At 36.8% G+C, this 24,293-nt stretch overlaps 1 protein-coding gene across 3 annotated transcripts in view; it reads left to right on the top strand.

Annotated features, from left to right (window-relative positions):
* Positions 1–24,293, top strand: part of WDFY2 (WD repeat and FYVE domain containing 2) — a 182,924-nt gene that overhangs the window by 118,705 nt on the left and 39,926 nt on the right. For all 3 annotated transcript variants that reach the window (XM_058548108.1, XM_058548110.1, XM_058548109.1), the window contains exons 4-6: positions 8,382–8,436; positions 16,002–16,152; positions 23,889–24,001. In XM_058548108.1, the coding sequence (XP_058404091.1) occupies positions 8,382–8,436; positions 16,002–16,152; positions 23,889–24,001 (319 nt within the window). The remainder of the gene's footprint in view (positions 1–8,381; positions 8,437–16,001; positions 16,153–23,888; positions 24,002–24,293) is intronic.

The following is a 24,293-nucleotide window of genomic DNA, read 5'->3' as shown; positions in this document are numbered from 1 at the left end:
ACGTAATACCCTCCAGGTCCATCCATATTGTTGCGAATGGGACGATTTTGTCTTCTTTATGGCTGAGTAGTATTCTGTTGCATATATATACCACATCTTCTTTATCCAATCATCCGTGAATGGACACTTGGGTTGCTTCCACTTCGTGGCTGTAGTGAATAATGCAGTGAACATAGGGGTGCATAAGTCTCTTTGGATTGTTGATTTCAAGTTCTTTGGGTAAATACCCAGTATTGGGATAGCTGGGTCATATGGTATTTCTATTTTTAATTTTTTGAGGAATCTCCATACTGTTTTCCATAGAGGCTGCACCAGTTTGCATTCCCACCAGCTGTGTATGAGGGTTCCCTTTTCTCCGCAACCTCTCCAACACTTCTTATTTTTTGTCTTGGTGATTATAGCCATTCTAACGGGTGTAGGGTGATATCTCAGTGTAGTTTTGATTTGTATTTCCCTGATGATTAGTGATGTTGAACATCTTTTCATGTGCCTATGGCTATCTATATATCTTCTTTGGAAAAATGTCTGTTCATATCCTCTGCCCATTTTTTGATTGGGTTGTTTGTTTTTTGTTGTTCAGTTGTGTGAGTTCTTTATATATTATGGAGATTAATCCCTTGTCAGATATGTGATTTGCAAATATTTTCTTTCAGCTGATGGGTTTTCTTTTCATTTTGATTCTTGTTTCCTTTGCCTTGCAGAAGCTCTTTAGTCTGATGAAGTCCCACTTGTTTATTTTTTCTTTTGTTTCCCTTGTCCATGTAGACATGGAATGAGAAAAGATCTCTCTATGACCAATGTCAAAGAGTATACTGACTATATTTTCTTCTAGGAGTTTTATAGTTTTAGGTCTTACCTTCAAGTCTTTGATCCATTTTGAGTTAATTTTTGTGTATGGCAAAAGATAATGGTCTACTTTCATTCTTTTACATGTGGCTGTCCAGTTTTCCCAGCACCATTTATTGAAGAGACTTTCCTTTCTTCGTTGTATGTTCTTAGCTCCTTTGTCGAAGATGAGCTGTCTTTAGATGTGTGGTTTTATTTCTGGGCTTTCAATTCTGTTGCATTGATCTGTGTGTCTGTTTTTGTACCAGTACCATGCTGTTTTGATTATTATAGCTTTGTAGTATATTTTGAAGTCAGGGATTGTGATGAAAAGACCAAGTTTTAACACCAGATGTGGATAGGCTCTCAAGGAGTAGTGCACTGAGGTAGCTGGTAGATGTTTGAGATGTGTGTGTGTGTGTGTGTGTGTGTGTGTGTGTGTGTGGTTTTTGTTGTTGTTGTTGAGGAAGATTGGCTCTGAGCTAACATCTGTGCCACTTTTCCTCTATTTTGTATGTGGGGTGCTGCTACAGCATGGCTTGATGAGCGATGTGTCGGTCCACGCCCGGGATCCGAACCTGTGAACCTTGGGCCGCCAAAGCGGTGTGCGCAAACTTAACCACTACACCACTAGGCTGGCCCCAATATGTGTATGTTTTGTGTATTCCTACGCAGCTTGGTTCAGCTAGGTTCGTTTTTTTGTGTTCACCTAGTGTTTCTGGAGGACAAAATCATGCATAAGTAGATGTGAAATCTGAGCTATGCTCAAATTGTTCCCTAATATACCAACTGTGTTGAAACAAATTCACATTTTCAGGATAAGTGTTATAGCAGAATTGCCTGAATAAGAAAGAGAGTTAAAGAATCAGAGGACAATATTACATCAGTTCCATAGTAATATATTTGAAAATTTAAAGGAAATGGATGATTTTATAACAAAGTATGAATTAATAAATTTGACTCAAGGAGAGGTAGAAAGCTTAGGTAGATAAATAACTGTAAGAGAAATTAGAGAAGTTGTTAAAGAGCTGCTATTTAAAAAAGGACCAGGCGTTCACGATTTTATAGCCAAATTCTACTTCTTCAATGAGAGTTGTTCTATATTCCAGAAGATTTTTTTTTTAAAAAAAGGAAAGCTCCTTAATTCATTTTACAAAGGTAGCATTTATTTAGTTTACTTAATTCTCATAGAGTACTTACTGTGTGCCAGGCACTGCTTTAAATGCTTTATGAATATTAACCAAATCCTCACCACAGTCTTAGTAAGGTTATTATTATTATGGAGAAGGAAACTGAAGTACAGAGATCTTGAGCAACTTGTTCAAGATCATATAACTAGTGTGTATTTTAGCTGGGATTTAAACCAGACAATTTGGCTCCAATGCCTGAGCTCTTAACTCTTAGACCCTGTGCTTTGCTATCTTTAAACCAAAACTAATGAAAATAGCTCTCTGGTTTCTCAGCAGCTTTCTGAGTTGTATGAAGCACAGCATTTGCAAGGCTTAAGATCTGACTTCCTCACTGGCTGCTAGCAAGGCTAGGTAGTACAGGCTTCCAGAAGGAGGGGAAAGCTAAGTTCCCATGGAGTTATGATCAAAATTCAAAGCAAGGAGGGAGAGAGCTGGCAGATAAATTCTCTCTCCCTTATTTCCTCCAGTGGATTCCTCCAAAGCCTGGTGTTTAATTTCTGTTTGTCCAGAGACTTCCTGTATGCTGGAGAACTGGCTGTGCTTCCTCATAAAACACAGGCCAACTTGATGATGCACTACACATCTTTTGGTGCTTTTCTTTGCTTTTCCCTCAGTCATGCTGCTGATATTGCACCTCCAAATAAAGCAATAGCACTTAAGTTTGCCTCAGGATCTACTTTTTAGGAAACCAAGCTATGGCAGGATTTAAAGAGGAGATTCATGGAACAAGAAATGAGTATGGCAAATAAACATATAAAAAGTGCTCTAGCTCATAAGCAGTTAGGGTAATGCATATTAAATTGTACATCAATTTGGCAAAAAATTGAAAAGGTGAGTAATATCCAATGCTGATGAAATATGGGGAAATATGCTGTTGTATGAGGGCCCGACGGTGGGGAGTTGAAATGCTGCATACTTCTGGAAAGTGATCAAGCAGAGTTTCTTAAAATATTAAGTGTGCCTAATCTCTGAGCCAGAGTCTTCTCAACATATACTTTAGTTCATATGTTTATACATGCAAAGACATTTCTTGCCGTATTGTTGTAATAGTAAAAAATAGGAGACAGGCAGAAGGTCTGTTTAGTGGGGGAGTACTTGAATAAAATATGGCATATCCATGTTTTGGAGCATTATACAGCCATCAGAAAGAATGAATTAGAACCATGTGTTTTGCCCTGGAAAGATAGTTCTGACATATCATAAATGAAAACAGCAAGTTATAGAGTAATGTCTATAGTATGATCCTATTTTTGTGCAACAAAACAAAAAAAATCGTGTATATGTTTATATAAGGGTAAAGAAAAAAAAAGATGTGGAAGGATATACTAGACTATTAACACTAGTTTCCTCAAAGGAGTGAGATAGAGGGCGGAGATAATTACTAACTTTTTCCTTATACATATTGAATTGTTTGATCTATTACAGTGAACATTAAAAACAATTTGATGTGATGAGAAACCAGAAGCTTTCCCACTAAAATCAGGTTCAAGGCAAGGATAACCTCCTCATCATTCCTTTTCAACATTGTACTGGAAGTACTAGTTAATACAATAAGTCAAGAAAAGGAAATAATAGGTATGCAGGTTGGGAAGGGAGAAATAAAACTGTGTTTGCAGATGATATGATCATCTATGTAGAAAAATCTATGAGAACTGACAAAAAAATCTGAAACTAATAAGCAATTATATCAAGGTTGCAGGATACAAGGTTAATACACAAAAGTCAATGGTTTCGTATATACCAGCAGTGAACAAGTGGAATTTGAAATTAAAAAGACAATACTATTTACATCAGCACCCAAAAAAATGAAGTACTTTGGTGTAAATCTAACAAAATATGTACAAGATCTGTATGAGGAAAACTACAAAACTGCAATGAATGGAATAAAAAAAGAACTAAATAAATGGAGAGATATTTCATGTTCATGGATAGGGAGAGTCAATATTGTCAAGATATCAGTTTTCCCCTACTTGATCTATAGATTCAGTGCAATCCCAGTCAAAATCTCAGCAAGTTATTTTGTAGATATCAATGAACTTATTCTAAAGTTTATATAGCGAGGCAACAGACCCAGAATAGCCAACACAGTATTGAAGAAGAACAAAGTCGGAGAAATGACACTACCCAACTTCAAGACTTACCATAAAGCTACAGTAATCAAGACAGTGTGGTATAGGTGGAAAATCAGACAAATAGATCAGTGAAACAGAATAGAGAGCCCCAAAATAGATCCCCATAAATATAGTCAACTGATCTTTGACAGAGGAGCAAAGGCAGTACAACAGAGAAAATATAGACTTTTAAACGGTGCTGAAACAACTGGATATTCACATGCAAAAAAATCACTCCAGACGCAGACGCTACACCTTTCACAAAAATTAACTCAAAATGGATCACAGACCTAAATGTAAAACACAAAACTATAAAACTCCTAGAAGATAACTTAGGAGAAAATTTACATGACCTTGGGTTTGGCAATGACTTTTTAGACACAATACCAAAAAAGACCCATGAAAGCAAGAATTGATAAATTGTGCTTCATTAAGATTAAAAATTTCTGCTCTGCAAAACACACTATCAAGGGAATAAAAAGACAAGCCACACACTGAGAGAAAATATTTTTGCAAAAGATACATCTGATAAAAGGCCTGTTAACTAAAATATACAAAGAACTCTTAAAACTCAACAATAGGAGAAAGCTGGTCTGATTAAAAATCGGCCAAAGACTTTAATAGACTCCTCACCAAAGAAGATCTACAGTTGGCAAATAAGCATATGAAAAGATGCTCCATGTCATATGTCATCAGGGAAATGCAAATTAAAACAATGAGATACCACCACACACCTATTAGAATGGCCAAAATCCAGAACACAACACCAAATGCTGGCAAGGTTGTGGAGCAACAGGAACTGTCCTACATTACTAGTGGAAATGCAAAATGGTACAACCAATTTGGAAAACAGTTTGGCAGTTCTTACAAAACTAAACATGCTCTAACCATACAACCCCCAGCAATCCTTGGGATTTACCCAAAAGAGTTGAAATCTGTGTCCACACAAAAACCTGCACACAGATGTTTATAGCAGCTCTATTGATAATTGCCAAAACTTGGAAGCAACCAAGATGTCCTTCTGTACATGAATGGATAAATAAATGATGGTACATCCAGTCAATGAAATATTATTCACTGCTAAAAAGAAATGAGCTATCGAGCCATGAAAAGACATGTAGGAAACTTAAATGCATATTACTAAGTAAAAGAAGCCAATTTGAAAAGGCTGCATACTATATGATGGTAACTATATGACAGACTTTGGAGACAGTGAAAAGATCAGTGGTGCCAGGGGTTAGGCAGGAAGAGAAAGATGAATAGACAAAGCACAGAGGATTTTTAGGGCAGTGAAAATACTCTGTGTGATACTATAATGTTGGATACATGTTTGTCAAAATCCAGAGAACTTAAAACATCAAGAGTGAACCCTAGGGTAAACTATGGACTTTGGGTGATAATGATCTGTCAATGTAATTGACAGTATTACCATTGTACATCATTTGTAACAAATGTACCACTCTGGTGTGGGATGTTCATAATGGGGGAGGCTATATCCCTGTGTAGGGGTAGAGAGTATATGAGAAATCTCTGTACCTTCCTCTCAATTTTGCTGTGGATTTAAAACTGCTCTAAAAAATGAAGTATTAAAAAAATAACAATTTGGATGACAGATATGTGGACATTTGAATGTATAAAGAAGGGAGGATAGAAAGATGGATAAAATAATTTAAAATGTGTACATTTTTAAATCTAATTTCTTCTGAGCTTTGATTGGCCAGTCCTAATGAAATAATCTAAGCTGCAGTCAGACTTATATTATATTGTTTGTGAGTGTTAATAGATAAAATCTTTTAAAAAGTCAATTTGGCAATATCTATCAGATTTTGAATAGTGATATCCTCTGATCCAACAATTCTACTTCTAGAACTTTATTTTATTGAAATATTGCTAGAGATATAAAAAGATACAATACATTTAATGAAATATTTTTTTAATAAAGAAAACTGGAAACAATATAAACACTCACCAATAGAAGAACATTACAATACATCCTAGGCAGTCATTAAAAAGAATCAAGTTGGTAAGCCTGTACTCATGTGGAATGATATGCATGCTTTGTTAACAGAAAAAATGTGTTGTCAAATAGTATTATGTTTTATTGTATATTATTCCAATAATACTTTCCATAATAGTTATCTCTGAGAAACGGTATCACAAGGGACTTTTTAATTTTATTTATTTATTTATTTATTTTTCCCCCAAAGCCCCAGCAGATAGTTGTATGTCATAGCTGCACGTTCTTCTAGTTGCTGTATGTGGGACGCGGCCTCAGCATGGCCGGAGAAGCAGTGTGTCGTTGTGCGCGCGGGATCTGAACCCGGGCCGCCAGCAGCAGAGCGTGCACACTTAACCGCTAAGCCACGGGGCTGGCCCGACAAGGGACTTTTAATGTTTATCTGTCATGCATTTCTTAGAATAGCATATTGTTCCTTGATCAAAAATATAATAATGAAGAAAATGCTGACAAAATCTCCCAAATTTTCTCCATGATTGTGTGTTTTTATTCTCATAGGAAAAAACGAACAAAAAATTAAGTTTACCAATGCAATAAACTGGTAATTTTATTGTGTGTGTATATGTTAATTCTTTAAGTGCAGGTCTGCATCAGGTTTTATTCTATACCCTGCTTGTTTCCAAAAGGAATCGAGGTACCTTTTGCCCAACCTAGAGAACCATTTCAGTAAATGCAAAAAAACATATGAACTATATGAACTCAGTAAATATTTGCCTAAATAACAATTCTCTTTGATAAATTTATTTTGCATGTGTGTTAGGAAATTTGAGGTGCTCTAAAGTATGGGGCTCAGTGTCGAGCTACCCTTGCCGGGGATTAAGGGTGGTAGTGAATTGTTGCTTAGACATGTGCGTGGCCTCCTTACCCACACTATAAGCTCCCTTGGGGAAACGACTTCTTTAAAAATTAGTCTGCTCTCTATAATTGTGAGTCTAACTCTTCCGAAACGAGAAGTGGATATAGTGCCACTCCTTGAAGGAATAATGATACAAATTTAAAAAGTGACAAGTTGAATGATGTTTTTACTGAGAAAATCATGGTGAAGAAAATCCACTTGTAGATAACTTTCTTAAGGAGGGATGGGGTAGAAAAGTGAATAACTCAAAGGAACTTGGTTACCGTGTACCTTTTCTCACATCACTTCGTACATTACCTGTGTGGCGTTTATCACAGAAACAATGAAATAATTATTTTTTTCTAAAAAATTATACTAAGTATATGAACTCAGTAAATACCTAGATACCAAGTAAGGACTTTATGCATCTGTCCTCCCACCTACCTTTCTTTAAGTCATCAAGGAAGAATTCTGGAAGCCTCCAAATGTTTTGAAAAGATTCATTGTTTCGTTTTTAAGCTCAGATGAAGGTATCAATTTATTATGCTTTGCGGCTTTCCTTATGTTTGACAACGTACTTTTTAAGAATATATGGATATTTTGCATTTGAACAAAGCTAAAGAACTCAAAACCTGGCTGAGGCTTATAAACCCTTTTTGGCTTCTACATAGAGGTCATTGTATATGTAGATGTTCAGGTGAAGCACACACAACACACACACACAAACTTACACACTCACCTTTTATGTGTCCTCACAAAGAGTTACGTAGAAACTGATATTTTTTAGTGAATTTGACATTCAAACTAATCTCATCAGTTTGGGAGATACCTTTCGCTTATCAGTTTGATCAGTATTTATTGATTATCTACTGTGCCAAGGCACTGTGCTAGGTGCTGCAGAGATACAGGGATGAGTAAGATGCAGCCTTGAGAAGCTTGTCGTGAGGGGAAATAAGCTACTGATATTGGAAACAGAATCCTAATATCTAATTTAATTTAATCCAAATATCTAATTTATTTCTGTAGTAGAGGGTTGCCATCCATTTGCTCACTGGCCAAAGCCTTGCAAATTTTCAGCTGTGGCACTGTTGAGAGAAAAGTAATTTGAATTGGGTTTATCTTCAGAATTGACCTTGGATCAGAACTTGATCTAGTTTTCTTCTCACACATAATCACAAAAAAAAATCAACTTCAGAGTTATAAGGTAAAAATTATAATTGCATGGGATCATAATCATAATTGTTACTTTTAAAGAGGTACAAAAATGCTGAGTTGATTGGCAAAATACTAATGTTAGATGTAATTCTGTGATGATGTTTGCTTTATACAGTCTGGTTTTACCAAAACGTAATTATTCACTTAGAGAACTTCTTTTTGCTTAATATCTTTCTTCTCTCCTACAGGAGTTTATTTTATCAGAAGATTATAACAAGATGACTCCTGTGAAAGACTATCAAGGTAGGAATGAGAGCACTGTTTTCATTTACCTAGACTAAATGTTTCTTGATGGCTTCCACTGTCACGAGAGAGGACTTACTTGACAATGGTCAGGGGGAGCAAAACCGAGCAGTCCTGTGAGGTGACTGTTATCCCAGTTTCAAAATTAAGAAACTGAGGCCCAAAGAGACTGAGTGACGTGCCTGTGGTCCTGTAGCTGGTAAAGTGCAGAGCTAGACCAGGTCAGTGTGACTCCAGAACCCACAGCCTTTGTCCTTTGTCTTCCTGCTGCAGCACACTGCCTCCAAACAGTGCAGCGGGCACGGAGAGTGGGGCCAGTGTTAGGAGTGAGCTGCTTTACATGGGGCTTGTTTCATTTTGGTTGAATGTTTTAAAAGGCTCAGAGTGTTCATATTGTCTAAGGGAAGGAATTATGGTTCTGTTGTGTTTACAACATGGACAGTATACCGTAGGCCATTCCCATGTATAGATCAGGAGCAATTTTCGGTAAGGATTTCTTTATGCAGTCCAACAGTGTCATGAGATTAGAACACTATAGGTGGACCTTTTAGCACTTAGATGTCATTTCATCCAGATCTCTTGACCTCATTCATCCTGCATGATCATCCAGCCTCTCCTCTGATATCTCCGCAGACATAGCAACTCATCTTGATTTTGGAAAATTCTAAGCATTAAGTTCTTTATTTCTAGATTTTGAGCCAAAATTCATTTCCCTATGGATTTATTCTTTAATTTTTTTCACATATCACTTACCAAATATTTATTAACTACTGTGTTCCAATAACTGAGGATTATAATAGTGAACAAGACATGTATAGTAACGGCTAATAAGCACTTTGTAATCATGTGGAGGATACAGACAAGTAAACAGGCCATTAGAATGTTGTGTGATAAGTACTAGAATGTTCTTCTGTTGATCTTTGTTTAGCCCGTTGGAGCTACAGAAACTAAGTACAGTCTCTCTTATACATGACAGCTTTTCAGTAAATCAGCCGTGAAAGTTCTCGCTGCTGTTCCTTCGTCCTCTTCTCTTTTTATCCCTTTTTGTTTCTAGCCTAAACATTTACATCCTTCTTTACATGACCTGAGGTTTTGTTCTTTAAAAGAATTTTTTTTAATTATCTTGGTCACAGATCTTGGGATATCGTGTGTACCTTTGGGGCTATTTAAAAATGTGACACGTTGTGGTAGGCAGCCTCTAAGATGGTTCCTAATGATCCTCGCCTCCTGGTATTCATGCCCCTCCTCTTGAGTGTAGACTGGGTCTAAAATATGGCAACTGATGGATGTCACTTCTCAGATTAGGTTAAAAAGAGACTAGGGCTTCCATCTTGCTTGCCCTCTCCTGCTCTCTTGCTTGTTCTGATGGAAGCCAGCTACCATGTTGTGAGCTGCCTTGTGGAGAAGCCCATGTGGTGAGGAACTGAGGGAGGCTATGTGAACAGCCAGTAAGAAACTGAAGCCCTCAGTTAAACAGCCTATGAGGAACTGAATCCAGTCAACAACAACGTGAGAGAGCTTGGAAGCAGATCCTCCCTCCGTCAAGCTTTCAGATGGGACCATAGTTCCATCCCACACCTTGATTTCATTCTGTAAAGACACCTTTCAGCAGAGGCACGAAGCTAAGCTGTACCAAGGTCTCTGACCTACAGAAACTCTGAGATAATAAATGTTTACTGTTTTAAGCCACTAAGTTTTGGGGTAATTTGTTATATAATAGATAACTAATGCACACATGTAATATGGTAAGTACAAAATCATATTTCCTTCCTCTCCTAGGCACTGTTCTTCTAGTGAACTTTCTGGCAGCCACTTTACAGTGGTGACTTATGTGGGGCATTCAGCTCAAACCCCTCAAGAGTTCTCTCTTGAGTTGTTATTAGGCTATATCTCCTGTAGTTTTGAAGTATAACTTGTTTTTTTTTTTTTTTTTTTTTAATTTTTTAGCCTAAATGCCAGACTTCACATTCTGTTATTCATCATCTCAGTTTATCAGGATATTTTGAAGTCCCAGTTGTCATTAAATATATTAATTCCCACTTAGTTTTGTGTTTTCCTTAAATGTATTATTATAAAATATGTCATCCCACAGTCTTCGTTAAAAGTAATGGTTGGCCTCACAGATGCATAAATGATGAGCATGTAGCTAAAAACCATGCTTCATATGCCATTATTCTTTGGATCTCTTATATCCAACCAGTTTTATATACATCTTAACAGTATCAAAATATAACTCATATTTACATTTTGTCTATAAGGGGATTATTAAAAATTGATAACTAGACTACTATAGAAACCCTTTACCACAAACACCTAGAGATAATGGTAAAATGACACTTTTTGTTGTTGTTGTTTTTGTTGCTTTTTTAAACACAAGCTCATGAGAGCTAAGCTCATTCTAAGCTCATGAGAGAAACAAAAGGAAGAGTCCCATGTGCCAGAAGCAAACAGAAAACTAAAACTGAAACTAAGTGATATGCATATGACCTGACATTGCAGCTGTCCTGCTGGGGAGATAAGTAGAACCACTAATAGCTAGAAGCTTTTGTATGAACATTCAGTTGGGGACAGAAGATGAGGCCTGAGTGAGATGGGAAATTGCAACTGAGATTTCCATGTAAAAGTGAAATCCATAAAGGGCTATAATTGCATGAAGAGGAGAGGACCAAAACTCTCCACTCATTGGCCCAGAAGACTACATGGAAATTTATTCCTGATCTCAAATCTGGATAGAGGAGAAAGTCTCCCAGATAAATGAAAATCCCAACCTAAAACTTTTGGATTTGGACTACAAATTTAAACCAATAATATGGTGCTGGAAGCTTCAACCTAAGAATTTAACATAAAAATTGGTCCTTGGCCAATGACACCCCTGGGGTAGGTACCTGCTAGAAATAAATGCAAAAGCTCTTTTCAACAAGACAAATTACACAAAGGTCCCACAGCAAAAACAATCCCTGCTTAAGATGAGTTCATAATAATAAAAATAAAATTACAAAAGTAAAAAGGAATCAATCTACTATGAATAAGTGTTATCAGCTATCACAAACTGGAGGGTTAGAATGCCAAAAATCTTAGATAATGATCAGCAATCTGAAAGAGACTGTACCATGTTTTAAGTCATTAAAGAAATCAAAGGAGGTGTAGAAACCAGGGGAAATAAAAAGCATATAAAAAAAGAACCAGATTTTTTAAAAGAATCAAACAGAACTTTTAGATATGAAAAACAGTCATTGAAATAAAAAAATCAGTAGGTAGATTGTTAGACACAGAATAAATTAGTGAAATGGTAGATGGATTTGATATCAGTGGAACATCTTTAAAGTACTGAAAGAAAAAAACTGCCAACATAGAATTCTACACCCAGGGAAAATATATTTCAAAAATGGAGATGAAATAAAAATATTTTCAGATATATGAAAACTGAAATAACTTATCACCCACAGACCTGCGCTAAAAGAAATGTTAAAGGAAGTCTTTCAGGAAGGAGGAAAATGATGGCAAAGGAAAGTAGGGATCGACACAAAAGAATGAAGAACACCAGACATGATTACTATAAGATTTTTTTTATTATTTAAATCTCTTTAAAAAATAATTGGCTGTTTAACTAAAATTAATAACAAAGTAGCTTGATGTTCATAACATATTTAAAATTAAAATTTATGACAACATTAGCACAAAGGCCAGGAGGTGGGGAGAAATGGAAGTATACTATTTTAAGATTCTCATGCTGTGCATAAGTGGTATAATATTACTTGAAGGAAGACTGTAAGTTAAAGATGTATGCTACTAGCCCTAAAGCAACCATTAAAATAACAAATCAAAAAGTTACAACTAATAAGCCAACTAAGGAGATATAATGGAATCATAAAATTGTTCTCAATTAACCCCCCCCCCCAAAAAAAAAGTAAGAGGGAAAGGGAAAAAAGACACCTGGGAAAATAGAAAACAAATAGCAAGATGAGAGATTTAAACCTAACAAGTTATCAATAATTACATTAAATATATATGGTCTAAAGTCAGTTAAAAGGCAGGGACCATCAGATTGAGTGAAAAGGGAGACCCAAATATAAACTACCCATAAGAAGTACTCTTTAAATATAAAGACATAAATAGGTTAAAAGTAAAAGAATAGAAGAAGATATACCATGCAAATACTGGTCAAGAGAAAGTTGGAGTGGCTGTGTTAATATTAGTCAAAGTAGATTTCAGAGCAAAGAATATTACCAGGAATAAAGAAAATCATTTCATAATGATAAAGGGGTCAATCCTTCAGGAGGGCATAGCAATCCTAAATGTTTATGCACTTAATAACATAGTTTGAAATACATGAAGTAAAACCTGATGAAACTTTAGGAGGAAAAATAGACACATCCACAATTATAGTCAGAAATTTTAATATTCCTCTAATAATTGATCAAACCATCAATAATTGATAGAATAAGTATATAGAAAATCGATAAGGTATAAAAGACTTGAACAGTACACAGCCAGTTTTCTCTAACTGATGTCTGTGTAACATTCCTTTCAACTAAAGCAGAATATACATTCTTTTCAAATGCACCCATAACATTTATCAAGGTAGACCATATTCTGGGCCATAAAACAAGTCTCAGTAAATTTGGGAGAATTCAAGTCATGCAAGGTATTACAGTCAATAACAGAAAGATCTCTGGAAAATCCCCAAATATTAGGAAGCTAAATAACCTACATCTAAATACTCCATGGGTCAAAGAAGAAAGCAAAAGAAAAATTAGAAAATATTTTAAACTGAATGAAAATGAAGACACAACATATCAGAATTTATGGAATACTTCTAAAGCAGTACTTCAGGGGAAATTTATAGCACTAAACACCTATGTTAGAAGAGAAGAAAGGTCTCAAATCAGTGACCTGACTTCTATGTCAAGAAACCAGAAAGAGAAGAACAAATGAAACCTAAGCTAAGCAGAAGGTCATGAAATAGAAAAGAAAAAATAGAGAATGACACAAAAATCTGGGTTTTCATCATTGAGCACACAGACACAATGGAATACTACTCTGCCATAAAAAAGGCAATCTTGCCATTTGCAACAACATGGATAGACCTTGAGTACATCATGCTAAGTGAAATAAGTCAGATAGAGAAAGACAAATACCATTTGATATCACTTAGACGTGTAATCTAAAAAACAACAAACGAACAAAACAAAACAAAAACAAATTCATAAATACAGAGAACAGATTGATGGTTACTAGAGGGGAAAGGGTTGCGGGGTGGGCAACATGGGCAAAATCAGCTGTATGGTGATGGATGGTAAGTACACTTATGGTGATGATCACTTTGTATTGTTTACAAATATCAAATTATAATGTTGTACACCTGAAACTTATACAATGTTAAGTACCAATTTTACCTCAATAAAAAAACAAACTAAAAGATGTGACTTCTTGAAGAAACTCCTGAAGATCTTGTTATGTCTGTGTCATTAAACATATAATATTAGCTGTGGGTTTGTCATATATGGCCTTTATTATATTGAGGTACATTCCCTCTATACCCAATTTATTGAGAGTTTTTATCATAAATGGATGTTAAATTTTGTCAAATGCTTTTTCTGCATCTATGTAGATGATCATATGATTATTATCCTTCATTTTGTTAATGTGGTGTATCACAGTGATTTGTGGATATTGAACCATCTTTGCATCCCTGGAATAAATCCCACTTGATCATGGTGTATGATCCTTTTAATGTATTGTTGAAGTCAGTTTGCTAATATTTTTGTTGAGGATTTTTGTATCTTTGTTCATCAGGGATATTGGCCGGTAGTTTTCTTTTTTTGTGCTATCTTTGTCTGGTTTTGATGTCAGGGTAATGCTGGCCTTGTAAAGACAACGTTTTGATCTTTAATAGTGGCTGATACTCTGAAAGGCAGGTATTTACTGTAGAGAAGTCATAGTATTATTGCTTCTGTACCCCTTCTATATCCCTTTAGATTCTCCGTGCTTCAAATATCAGATTTTAAAACATCAGGCATTGGTCAAATGACTGTCCTGTGGGTACTCACTATGGTTCTGACTGTATTGTTTGGTAGCCAATCTAAAAGGGCCGTCTTGCCAAGGCCAGGTTGTGTCTGTAAAATGAGGAAACCACCCAACTTTGCAGGGTCATTACAATGACTAAATAAGAGATTGTATTTAAGTACCTGGCACTTGTTAGAAACTCAAAAATTGGCAGGTGATATTGTTATTGCCAGTAGAGCTGCATTGATCCATCCGTACTGTCTAATTCTGTTTTCATGATCAAGATGGGAAACTGATGTCTTCTCTATCACCTCATCACATTCGTGATAAGTCTATTCTCGCCCACCAGATTGCCAGCTCCTGGGCACAGGGCCCAGTGATGTCCAGGTTCCAAGGTATCAGTCTTTGTTTATTCCAGTCAGCTCTGTTTAGTGGCCACAGATCTCCTCTACCTCACCCCCTAGAATTGCATAATAAGAAGAAAGCAAATTATTTTATTGATTTTATTTGGTAATTGAGAAGCCATGAGACTTAGCCAAACTACTCAACTTCATTGTGCCTCAGCTTGCCTATATGTAAAACAGGGAGATGTGATAGATGACATGAATTATTTCTTCTAACTCTGAAATCGTGTGATTCAATAATTCTATAATTATATAAGCAACCCTGGGAAATTTGCTCTCATTATCACATACATGTATACTTTGACATAAGGGATATTTCATTCTCTTTTATATGGCACTTGGACATAATTCTGCCCTCCTTTCCAAGCATTCAATTTCTTATAGAAAGTTCATCTAGAACCTTGTTGTGGGTTTATAAGTCAGATTTCATCAAAAAGAGAACAGGAATGCTGTTTACTTTTCTTTTTTTTTTTTTTTTTTGCTGAGGAAGCTTCACCCTGAGCTAACATCTGTCACCAATCTTCCTCTTTTTGCTTGAGGAAGATTTGCCCTGAGCTACCATCTGTGGCCAGTCTGCTTCTCTTTTGTATATAGGCCGCTGCGAAAGCATGGCCACTGACGAGTGGTGTAGGTCCATGCCCAGGAACTGAACTCAGGCCACTGAAGTGGAGTGTGCCAAACTTAACCCATAGGCCACTGGGCCAGCCCCCGTTTACTTTTTTTTTAAGCTTACATAAACTGACCCCAGTGACTTTATTATAAGAACGTCATTCCTAATGTGTTTTGTGGTCACACTGAATCTTGCATTCTGTAGTCTAGCAGCTCTAACATGTCTGAGAGAGGCAGGCCCTTTGGTAATGGGAGCTCTCTGTGGTAGTAATCTTTGAATTGGTGCTGGCGGGAAAGAAAGAGAGCAGTGGGAGGAAATGGATAGTTTTTTAAGAAAATCATATAGAAACTTAGACATGCCGTCCTATAGTGGCATACCTCTACCCCTGATGAGAACCACTGTGCTAGCCTGTGTTTGTAGTGGTTGTCATACTATTCAGCTTATTCTGGGGTGGGGAGAAGAGAATGATGCATCTCTGTGGATCATGCTTTACCAACCTCCTTTAGGATGCTTTATGGGTTGTTTTCTTGTCTCTTGGTTTTTAGCGCATCAGAGCAGAGTGACGATGATCCTGTTTGTCCTGGAACTGGAGTGGGTGCTGAGCACGGGACAGGACAAGCAGTTTGCCTGGCACTGCTCCGAGAGTGGGCATCGCCTCGGAGGTTATCGCACCAGTGCTGTGGCCTCAGGCCTGCAGTATCCTTTGCTGGACAAAATCCCTTGGTGGGAACTTAGCTGTTGACTTCTTTATTTCATGAAAATTTTGGGTATGTGCAACTTGAAAATTTTTTGTTTTATTTGCTGAATTGCCCTACTGATTAAGATGCTCATAGACTTTCTTAACCTTCAAATCATCAAGCGTACTCATGTAGGTGGAGTAAAGTGAGGTAATTTCACCTAACATAACAGACCATGCCGAGCAGGTTATGGGTCTACTGTGGCACAGGTCTGACATCTAGACAAGACACAGCCCAGATTTGTGAGCCTCCGCTGTCAGAAGGAATTATGGAACATGAAGATAAAACCACCACCAAAATACAATCTTTTATTTTTGTACAGAAGTAATTACACATAGATATTAAGATTGTGAACACTCCCATTGGTGCCTGGCAGAAGAACCACAGGATTCCTATTCATTTTAAAAACATTCATTGAGAGGCTCCCATGCCAGAACCAGAGTAGGTTAGGTGATGTCTACGTGGTAATGCTATAGACTTTGTTCCAAGTATAAGACTTTTCTAAGATATGTAGAATGATATTAATTCTTATCTCTCAAGTCTCCAGGGCCCGTGTGCTCAGTGTGAAAACCCACTAATGCTGGGTAATCCTCACATCTGGCCCACTGGGCTTCAGCGAGCACAGGCTTGACGAGTGTGAAGCCTGTGTAGATAATCTTAAGGAATAAAGGCCCTGGGCTTTTAGTTTAAAAATCATAGACTCTCTCTCCATCTTCTGACACATGAGGAAATAGGTGGAAACAGATCACTTGTCAGCAAAAGCAGGAAGAAATAGTAAGACTTGCTTTCAGATTTTCATCTCATATTTATAAAATGCCTATTCAGTGATTCTCAACAATCTGACAAAGTGCTTTGCTCTTTCCTTGCAGACGTGTGGCAGGAGCTATATTTTTGTGTGTGTATAGGCTAATGTCACTCTTATTTTCCACTTTTATTTTCCTCACTGGAAGGGCAAGATGAAGAAACTAAGAATATCCATCGTGGAAGGTTCTGAAAGTGGCAAGTTACCAAGAAGACCAGAAGCAAGGGCCATAAGGAATGGAAAGCAGGATCAACTTATCTTTGAGAGGGTGGTACCACCTGTTAAGAAGAGAAACTCCAACATTTACTAAAAGCCACTTCAGATGAGCATGATGCTTGAATTGAAATACATGAACTCTCTTGCCAATAGATTAATGATTTCTTATAGTGTTAGGATTGGAAGGGTCCTTAGGGATCATCTAGTCCAACTCCTCATTTTACAGATGAGCCAGCTGAAACCCAGAAAGGGTCATGGGCCTTATCTGCTACCACCCATCTGGTATATAGGAAAATCACCACCAGAACCCAGGTCTTCTGCCTTGGGCTGCTGTTTTTTCCCATTATACTACATTACTGCTTTGAGAACAGAGCTAATGGCACCCATACAGTTTGTTCAAAATATGCTGCCTTCTCTATCACTTAACCAAGCCAAGGAGTATAGAAAAAATATAGATCATGCCCTTAAGAAGTTTACTTTTTAAACTATCTGAAAATGAAAAACAAAACAGAAGTACACAGAATTAAACTTGTCTTGAATGTGGTGGTTTTTGACTCCACTCTTCAGGCATCTCCAGAAGTCATCTTCATTTTTCAACTGTTTCCTTTGGCCATACCATGTGGTTTCCCAGTGTAAATGACCACCCAGTCCAACTTTGCTATTAAGGTGGAGGGGATCTGCAATACTACAGACAGACAGGCCCTTCTAGAAGATTCCTTCATTTCCATCAGCTCTGCCTCTCTAGCTCCAATTTTGGAGCCACGGTGCCAGCCCTTGCTCCAGGAAGCATATATATCCCTGGCGTTTTTCCAGTGTTGCACACTGATGGTGTAACAGTGCTGCTTTTGCCAGAGGGTTTCAGCAAGAACCGTGTGACTTTCCCAAGGCTGGAGGGTTTTTTCTGGGAGCTGCCTGGTGCACAGAATGTTAACAGGCAACCCATACAGTGTGGGGGTTCACATTAAAATCTAGTTTTTAAAAACATATTTTCATAGGAACCCTCCACCCCCACTTCTCTCCTGCTTTTCTTTCTGCCACCTTCCATACTTACAGGAGTTTTTTTTAGGGATAAGGGAAGGAAGAAGAAGATCTGTTGAAACAACATAAAATGTTCAGAATAATGGCATTACCCCTATTTCTCTTCATAGTGGACACTGCTGACGTATGTAGATAAGAGACTTCTACAGATGAACTAATTCTCTCCCATCTCCACCTCAAGCAGTCACTCTTCCAAGCCTGCAAATGATGGAATAAGTCAGATTGAATTCAGCCTTTGTTCTCTTCTTTCAGGCCTCTTAGTGAAGAAGTAAATATGCAATGAAAATAAGCAAAATTCAAGTAGAGAAATAAAGGAAGACAAAGGGTCTGTGACCAGTTCACAAATTGAATTATCAACTTCTGAATAACCTGAGTCTTTGATTGCTTTCACTAAAGATCTGAAGCTTCAAATGTTAAGTGAACTATAATACTAACAACAACAATAATAATAAGGAAGAGAGGAGAGAGAAAAGGAGAGGAAAAAGATTTTCTTACATTTGCAATCCCTGAGAGTTTACATAGTGCTTCTACGTAATGTTACTTTGTTCAGTATCAAAACAATAATGTGAAGTAAAAACAAAAAGACGTAATTCTCAATTTTCACAGTGTGGAAACCAAGGTTCAGAGAGGCTCAGACAGGTTAAGGGCCTTAACCTACCTGGGCCTGTGACTGGCAGAACCAGGATTAGAACTTGGGTGTTATAATCTTTCAGCTAGTCCTCTGCACCACTAGATACAGCAGAATGGAGGTATTTCCCAAAGGTCCCATGGCAGGTTGATGTTGGGAAATAGAACTGTTTTCCTTCCCCACTTCACTTGCCAGTCTTTAAGTTTGTGAATACTTTATCTAGGCTCACCTTTCAGTCTTGTCATTTGACCATGTTTTGATCACATTTTTCATGCTTTCACTAAATAATTCAGGTACTCTTCATTTTAAGATTTTATTCATGTTGGAGATATTGCCAAGGTGTCACACTATACAGTGGAATGTCTTTCCATCAAGTGGTTTCTTAGATCTATTCCTATTCAGGGAAAGAGTACTGAAAAGCTATTAATATTATCTTGGTTTTCATATTTCCTTATATCATACTTAATGCCAATCACTCTGTCTTTGAGGTTGTACGGTAATTTTATCTCAGCCCTCTTCCAAATAGCCTTTGTTGCATTTGTATATTTTTTAGTGAATGCTGTTATTTACCTACAATTGTAAAGAATGTTGGGTATTAGATTGTTTTTTTGTCTGTGTTCTTATAATTTATCAAGATAAATTTAAGGTGATCTTATTCCATATAAATCTTAATATCATTTTACATATATCTGATAACTTGTTAGGAGAGTATAACTTTTCTCCCTTGTTCTTGACACTGGAAGAATTTGTTATGACTTGTTCTCTTTTACTTGTTTTTGTTTAATGTTTTATTCTAAAAATTTTCAAAACAGGCACCAATTGGAGAAAAGAGTGAAATGGACACTCATATACTCATTACTCAGGTCCCCTGTTGATTCTTCTATCCCTTTTTGCTTTCTCTCTCTTTTTGCTGGAGTATTTTAAAGCAAATTTTAGACTTTATGTCATTTCATTTTTACGTATTTCATTGTGCAACTGTAAAAATGATAGACCTTTTTAAAATAATCACAATACCATTATTACTCCTAAAAATGTGTAGTCACTCTTTGATATTGTTGAATAATCGATCCATTTTCAAATTCACTTATTGTGTCAAAAATGGCTTTTTGCAGTGGATATGTTTGAAACTGGGTCCAGACAAGCTCTACACATTGGATATGTTTGTCATATCTCCTTAATCTCTCAATCTAGAGCAGTGACCCCCCTTCACTGTTTTTTTTTTTTTTGTGCCACTGTGACTAGTTGGAGGTACTGAGTCAGTTCTAAAGTGATCTCTGCTTTCTTATAATGTCGTTTAAGTTGTTTATCTACCTACCCTTCTCCCTAATTCTTCTGTAAACTGAAAGTTGCCTCTAAAATCTTGATTCAGTTCAGATTCAACTTTTGGTAAGAACACTTGGTAGTTGTGCTGTGTGGTTCGTGGTGCTTCATGGCAGGAAGCACGTAGTGTCGCGTTGTCGCGCTTCTAGTGGTTGAGGAGGTTGATCGGTGGTTCAGGTGGTGACAGCCAGGTCCCTGCAGTCCAGTCTTCCCCATCAGCTTTTCATTTAATGGTTTCATCCATTGCTGATCCTCGCCTGAACCAGTTCTTTCATTAGGGTTGCAAAATGGTGATTTTGTTATCCTATCCTTTTTTCCACATGTATTAGTTGGAATTCTTCTATAAAGTAGAACTCTGTCATTAAGTAGGGCTGTTTGGTTACCCTGAGATATAGTGAGTACTGGAAAAGCAACATAAATTCTTAATTATTTCTCTTTAATTGCTCATTTTCAGAGTAGAGCTTTAGTGCCCTGGTTAACTCCAATAGGGATCTTTTTTTTTTTTTTTGAGCATTATTGTAAACTCTTAGAATTTGTTTGGTTTTTTTTTGTTTTTTTTTGTTGTTTACCATTGCCCCTGGTAACCACAATACAGTTTTCTCTGTCCATGTGTTGGCTTATATTCCACATATGAGTGAGATTGTACAGTGTTTGTCTTTCTCCTTCTGCCTTACTTCACTTAACATAATACCCTCCAGGCCCATCCATGTTGTTGCAAATGGGATGATTTTGTCTTTTTTTTTTTTTTATGGCTGAGTAGTATTCCATTGTATATATATACCACATCTTCTTGATCCAGTCGTCAGTTGAGGGACACTTAGGTTGCTTCCACTTCTTGGCTATGGTGAATAGTGCTGCAATGAACATAGGGGTGCATAAGCCTCTTTGGATTGTTGATTTCAGGTTTGGGTTGGATAGATTCCCAGTAGTGGGATGGCTGGATCATAGGGCATCTCTATTTTTAATTCTTTGAGGAATCTCCATACCGCTTTCCATAGAGGCTGCACCAGTTTGCATTCCCACCAGCTGTGTATGAGGGTTCTTGTTTCTCCACATCCTCTCCGACATTTGTTGTTTTTTTTCTTGGTGATTATAGCCATTCTAAGGGGCATGAGGTGATATCTTAGTGTTGTTTTGATTTGCATTTCCCTGATGATTAATGATATTGAACATCTTTTCATGTGCCTGTTGGCCATCTGTATATCTTCTTTGGAGAAGTGTCCGTTCATTTCCTCTGCCCATTTTTTGATCGGGTTGTTTGTTTTTTTGTTGTTCAGTTGTGTGAGTTCTTTATATATTATGGAGATCAACCCCTTGTCAGATGTATGTTTTGCAAATATTCTCTCCCAAAAAATATTCAGTATATTTCAATAAATTGCCACTTTTTTTTAAGGCTCATGTTGTCCCATCTTTGGCCAGTAAGAGCCCCATCCTATTGGCTTCTGTGTCTTTTTGGTACAACCCACTAGCCTTTGAGAGCTCCCTTGCTTTTTGTCATGTCTTAAGCTCATCTTGCACCTGGAATCAGCCATTTCTTTAATGAGGAATAGTATTCAGACATAGCTATGTGTATTTTTAAAAAGAAAATAAATCAACAGTTCATATAATATTTCTAATTCAAATTTAACATTTTAGGGTTTTTACTTCATTTTTGTGTTTGATTTCTTTTATCTTGGGCTGAAAATCTTGGTTCTTAAAACATTAACATAATTTCTTATTTGCTTTAGCCTATGGTGTATTGAAGTTGTTTCAAAATAATAATAGCAATATTATAATAAGACCGCTGAATGAGGTTTTAGATTTCTTCATAGTTTTCTTTGTCCTTTCGTATATCCTACCAAGGATGTACAGCCAAAATGCTGTGCTTTAAAGTCACTTGAAATAATTCTGTTAACTGTGTGGTTATATCACCAATGTAATAGTTAGGTTCATTCATTTTATTTGGTTGTTAATTTGGGAGATTTTTTCTTTTAATTTTATAAATATTTTTAATATGTAAAATAATTACAAGATTCCAAAATGGAAACTATATAATAAGAGAGAAGTCTCACAACCATCCCTGTCCCCTCAGCTGGTTTCTCCCTTCTCCCTAGGCAGCCATTTTGTTAGCTCTTGATTTGTCCTTCCAGTGCTTCCTTTTGTATATACAAGCACACACACACACACACACACACTTATATTTATATTCCCCTCCCGTCCTTACACAAAGATAGTATAGCATATAAATTCTTATATACCTTGGCTTTTTTTCCCACTTAATAATATATCCTGGAAATTACTCCATTCAGTTTGCTATGGTATGGAGATCTTCATTTTTTTTTCCCCAGCTGTATAGTATTCTGTTGCATGGACGTATCATAGGTAATTCAGTAAGTCCCCTTGTGATGGACTTTGGGTTGTTTTCAAACTTTAGCTATTAAAATAATAGAGTAAATAGCCTCAAGCGTGTGTCATTTTGTAGTTTTGCCGGTGTATCTCTGGGATAGATCTCTAGGAGTAGGGTTCCTGGTCATTATCAATCAGGAAAGCTCACTAGAGACTCAGGGCCTTGGGTTACTGGAGACTGGTCACGTAGGCAGCCTCTTCCTGGAATGTACCAAAATTCCATAAACCATATTGTTTGTACAGTTAAGGCACAGTGAGCCACTCTTGTCTGCTAATGGTGGAAACCCTCCTGAAATCCAAGTTCCCAGATGCCACACCAGCCTGGAAGCAGCCTTTCAAAGGACGACAGTCAGGCCTAATTCTTTTTTGCACAGCACCATTTTCATTTCTTCTTGAACTATCCATTCATATATTTTACCTATTTTTCTGTTAGGTTTGTGGTCTTTTTCTTCTTGATTGTTCTTTTTCTATTAGGGATTTGGGCCTTTTGTAACATAAGTTGCATATATTTTTTCCAGTTTGTCTTTTGGCTTTTCTTATGGTATTTGTTGTTTATGATTTGGAGTAATAGCTTTTTCCACTCCAAGTTATAAAGGAACTTTCCCATCTAGAACTTATATTTTTCATTTTTTACATTTAGATCCCTAATTCGTTTGGAATTTATCCTGGAATATAATGTGAAATTCAGATTCTATTTTATTTTTCCAATTGAGTATCTAGTTTCTGCCAACATCTTTTTTTTTAATCCATCTTTTCCATATTCATTTGAAGAGCTACCTTTAGCAGACATGAACTAAATTTCTGTATGCTTTTGGGTCTATTTCTAGACCTTCTATCCTGTTCCATTGTTCCATTTGTCTATTTATGCACCGATACCACACTTTTAATTAAAGCAACTTTATAACATGTTTTACTATCTGGTAGAACTAACCTCCCCCATCACATACCATATTACTCTTATTTTCCGAGTATTCTTGGCTCTTCTTGCTTATTTATTTTTCTATATGATCTTTGGAATTAACATATCTAGCTCTAGGAAAAAACATATGTTGATATTTTTATAGGGATTATGTTAAATTTATAAATTCATGTTGTGAGAATTGACATCTTTATCCTGTTGAGTCTTACTGTCCAGTAATACTGTGTGTCTTTCATTTTGTTATGTCAACTTTTGTGTCTTTCAGCACTGTGTCCGAGTTTTCCTCATCTGGGATCTGCACATTTCTTGTTACATTTATTTATTTATTTATTTTTGTGAATCCCTCTGCTGAATTTTGAGAAACAATCCTTAATGCTTACATGATAGATTTGATGTTGAAACCCGGCATGTGTTTATTGGTGACCACTCAGGCCAAGTAACCATCCTCAAACTGGAGCAAGAAAACTGCACCCTGGTCACAACATTCAGAGGACATACAGGTGGGACTGAACACAGAGTCTCCCTGTGCTGCTCCACAGTGAGAACACCTGCTGCATGTTCCGATGTTCAGATGATATGCTGTGAACGTGGCAAAGCACAGGCTGGGCTCGTGCAGAGATGCACATGTTACGCTTAACTGCTTTCAGAATGGTTCAGTAAGATATAATGTCAAAAATTTTCTACATCAATCCAAACAAAAGAGGAACCAATCTATTTGAAATGTCGGTGATTTGGTTCTTTGTCATGTGGCACTGGAGAAAGCCAGTGTTGGCACACGTCAATGAGACATTG

Source organism: Diceros bicornis, chromosome 9 (genome assembly GCF_020826845.1).
Source record: "Diceros bicornis minor isolate mBicDic1 chromosome 9, mDicBic1.mat.cur, whole genome shotgun sequence".
Lineage (NCBI taxonomy): Eukaryota > Metazoa > Chordata > Mammalia > Perissodactyla > Rhinocerotidae > Diceros > Diceros bicornis.
Note: the sequence above shows the minus strand (reverse complement) of the source record. Positions and strands in the feature narration are given on the sequence as shown.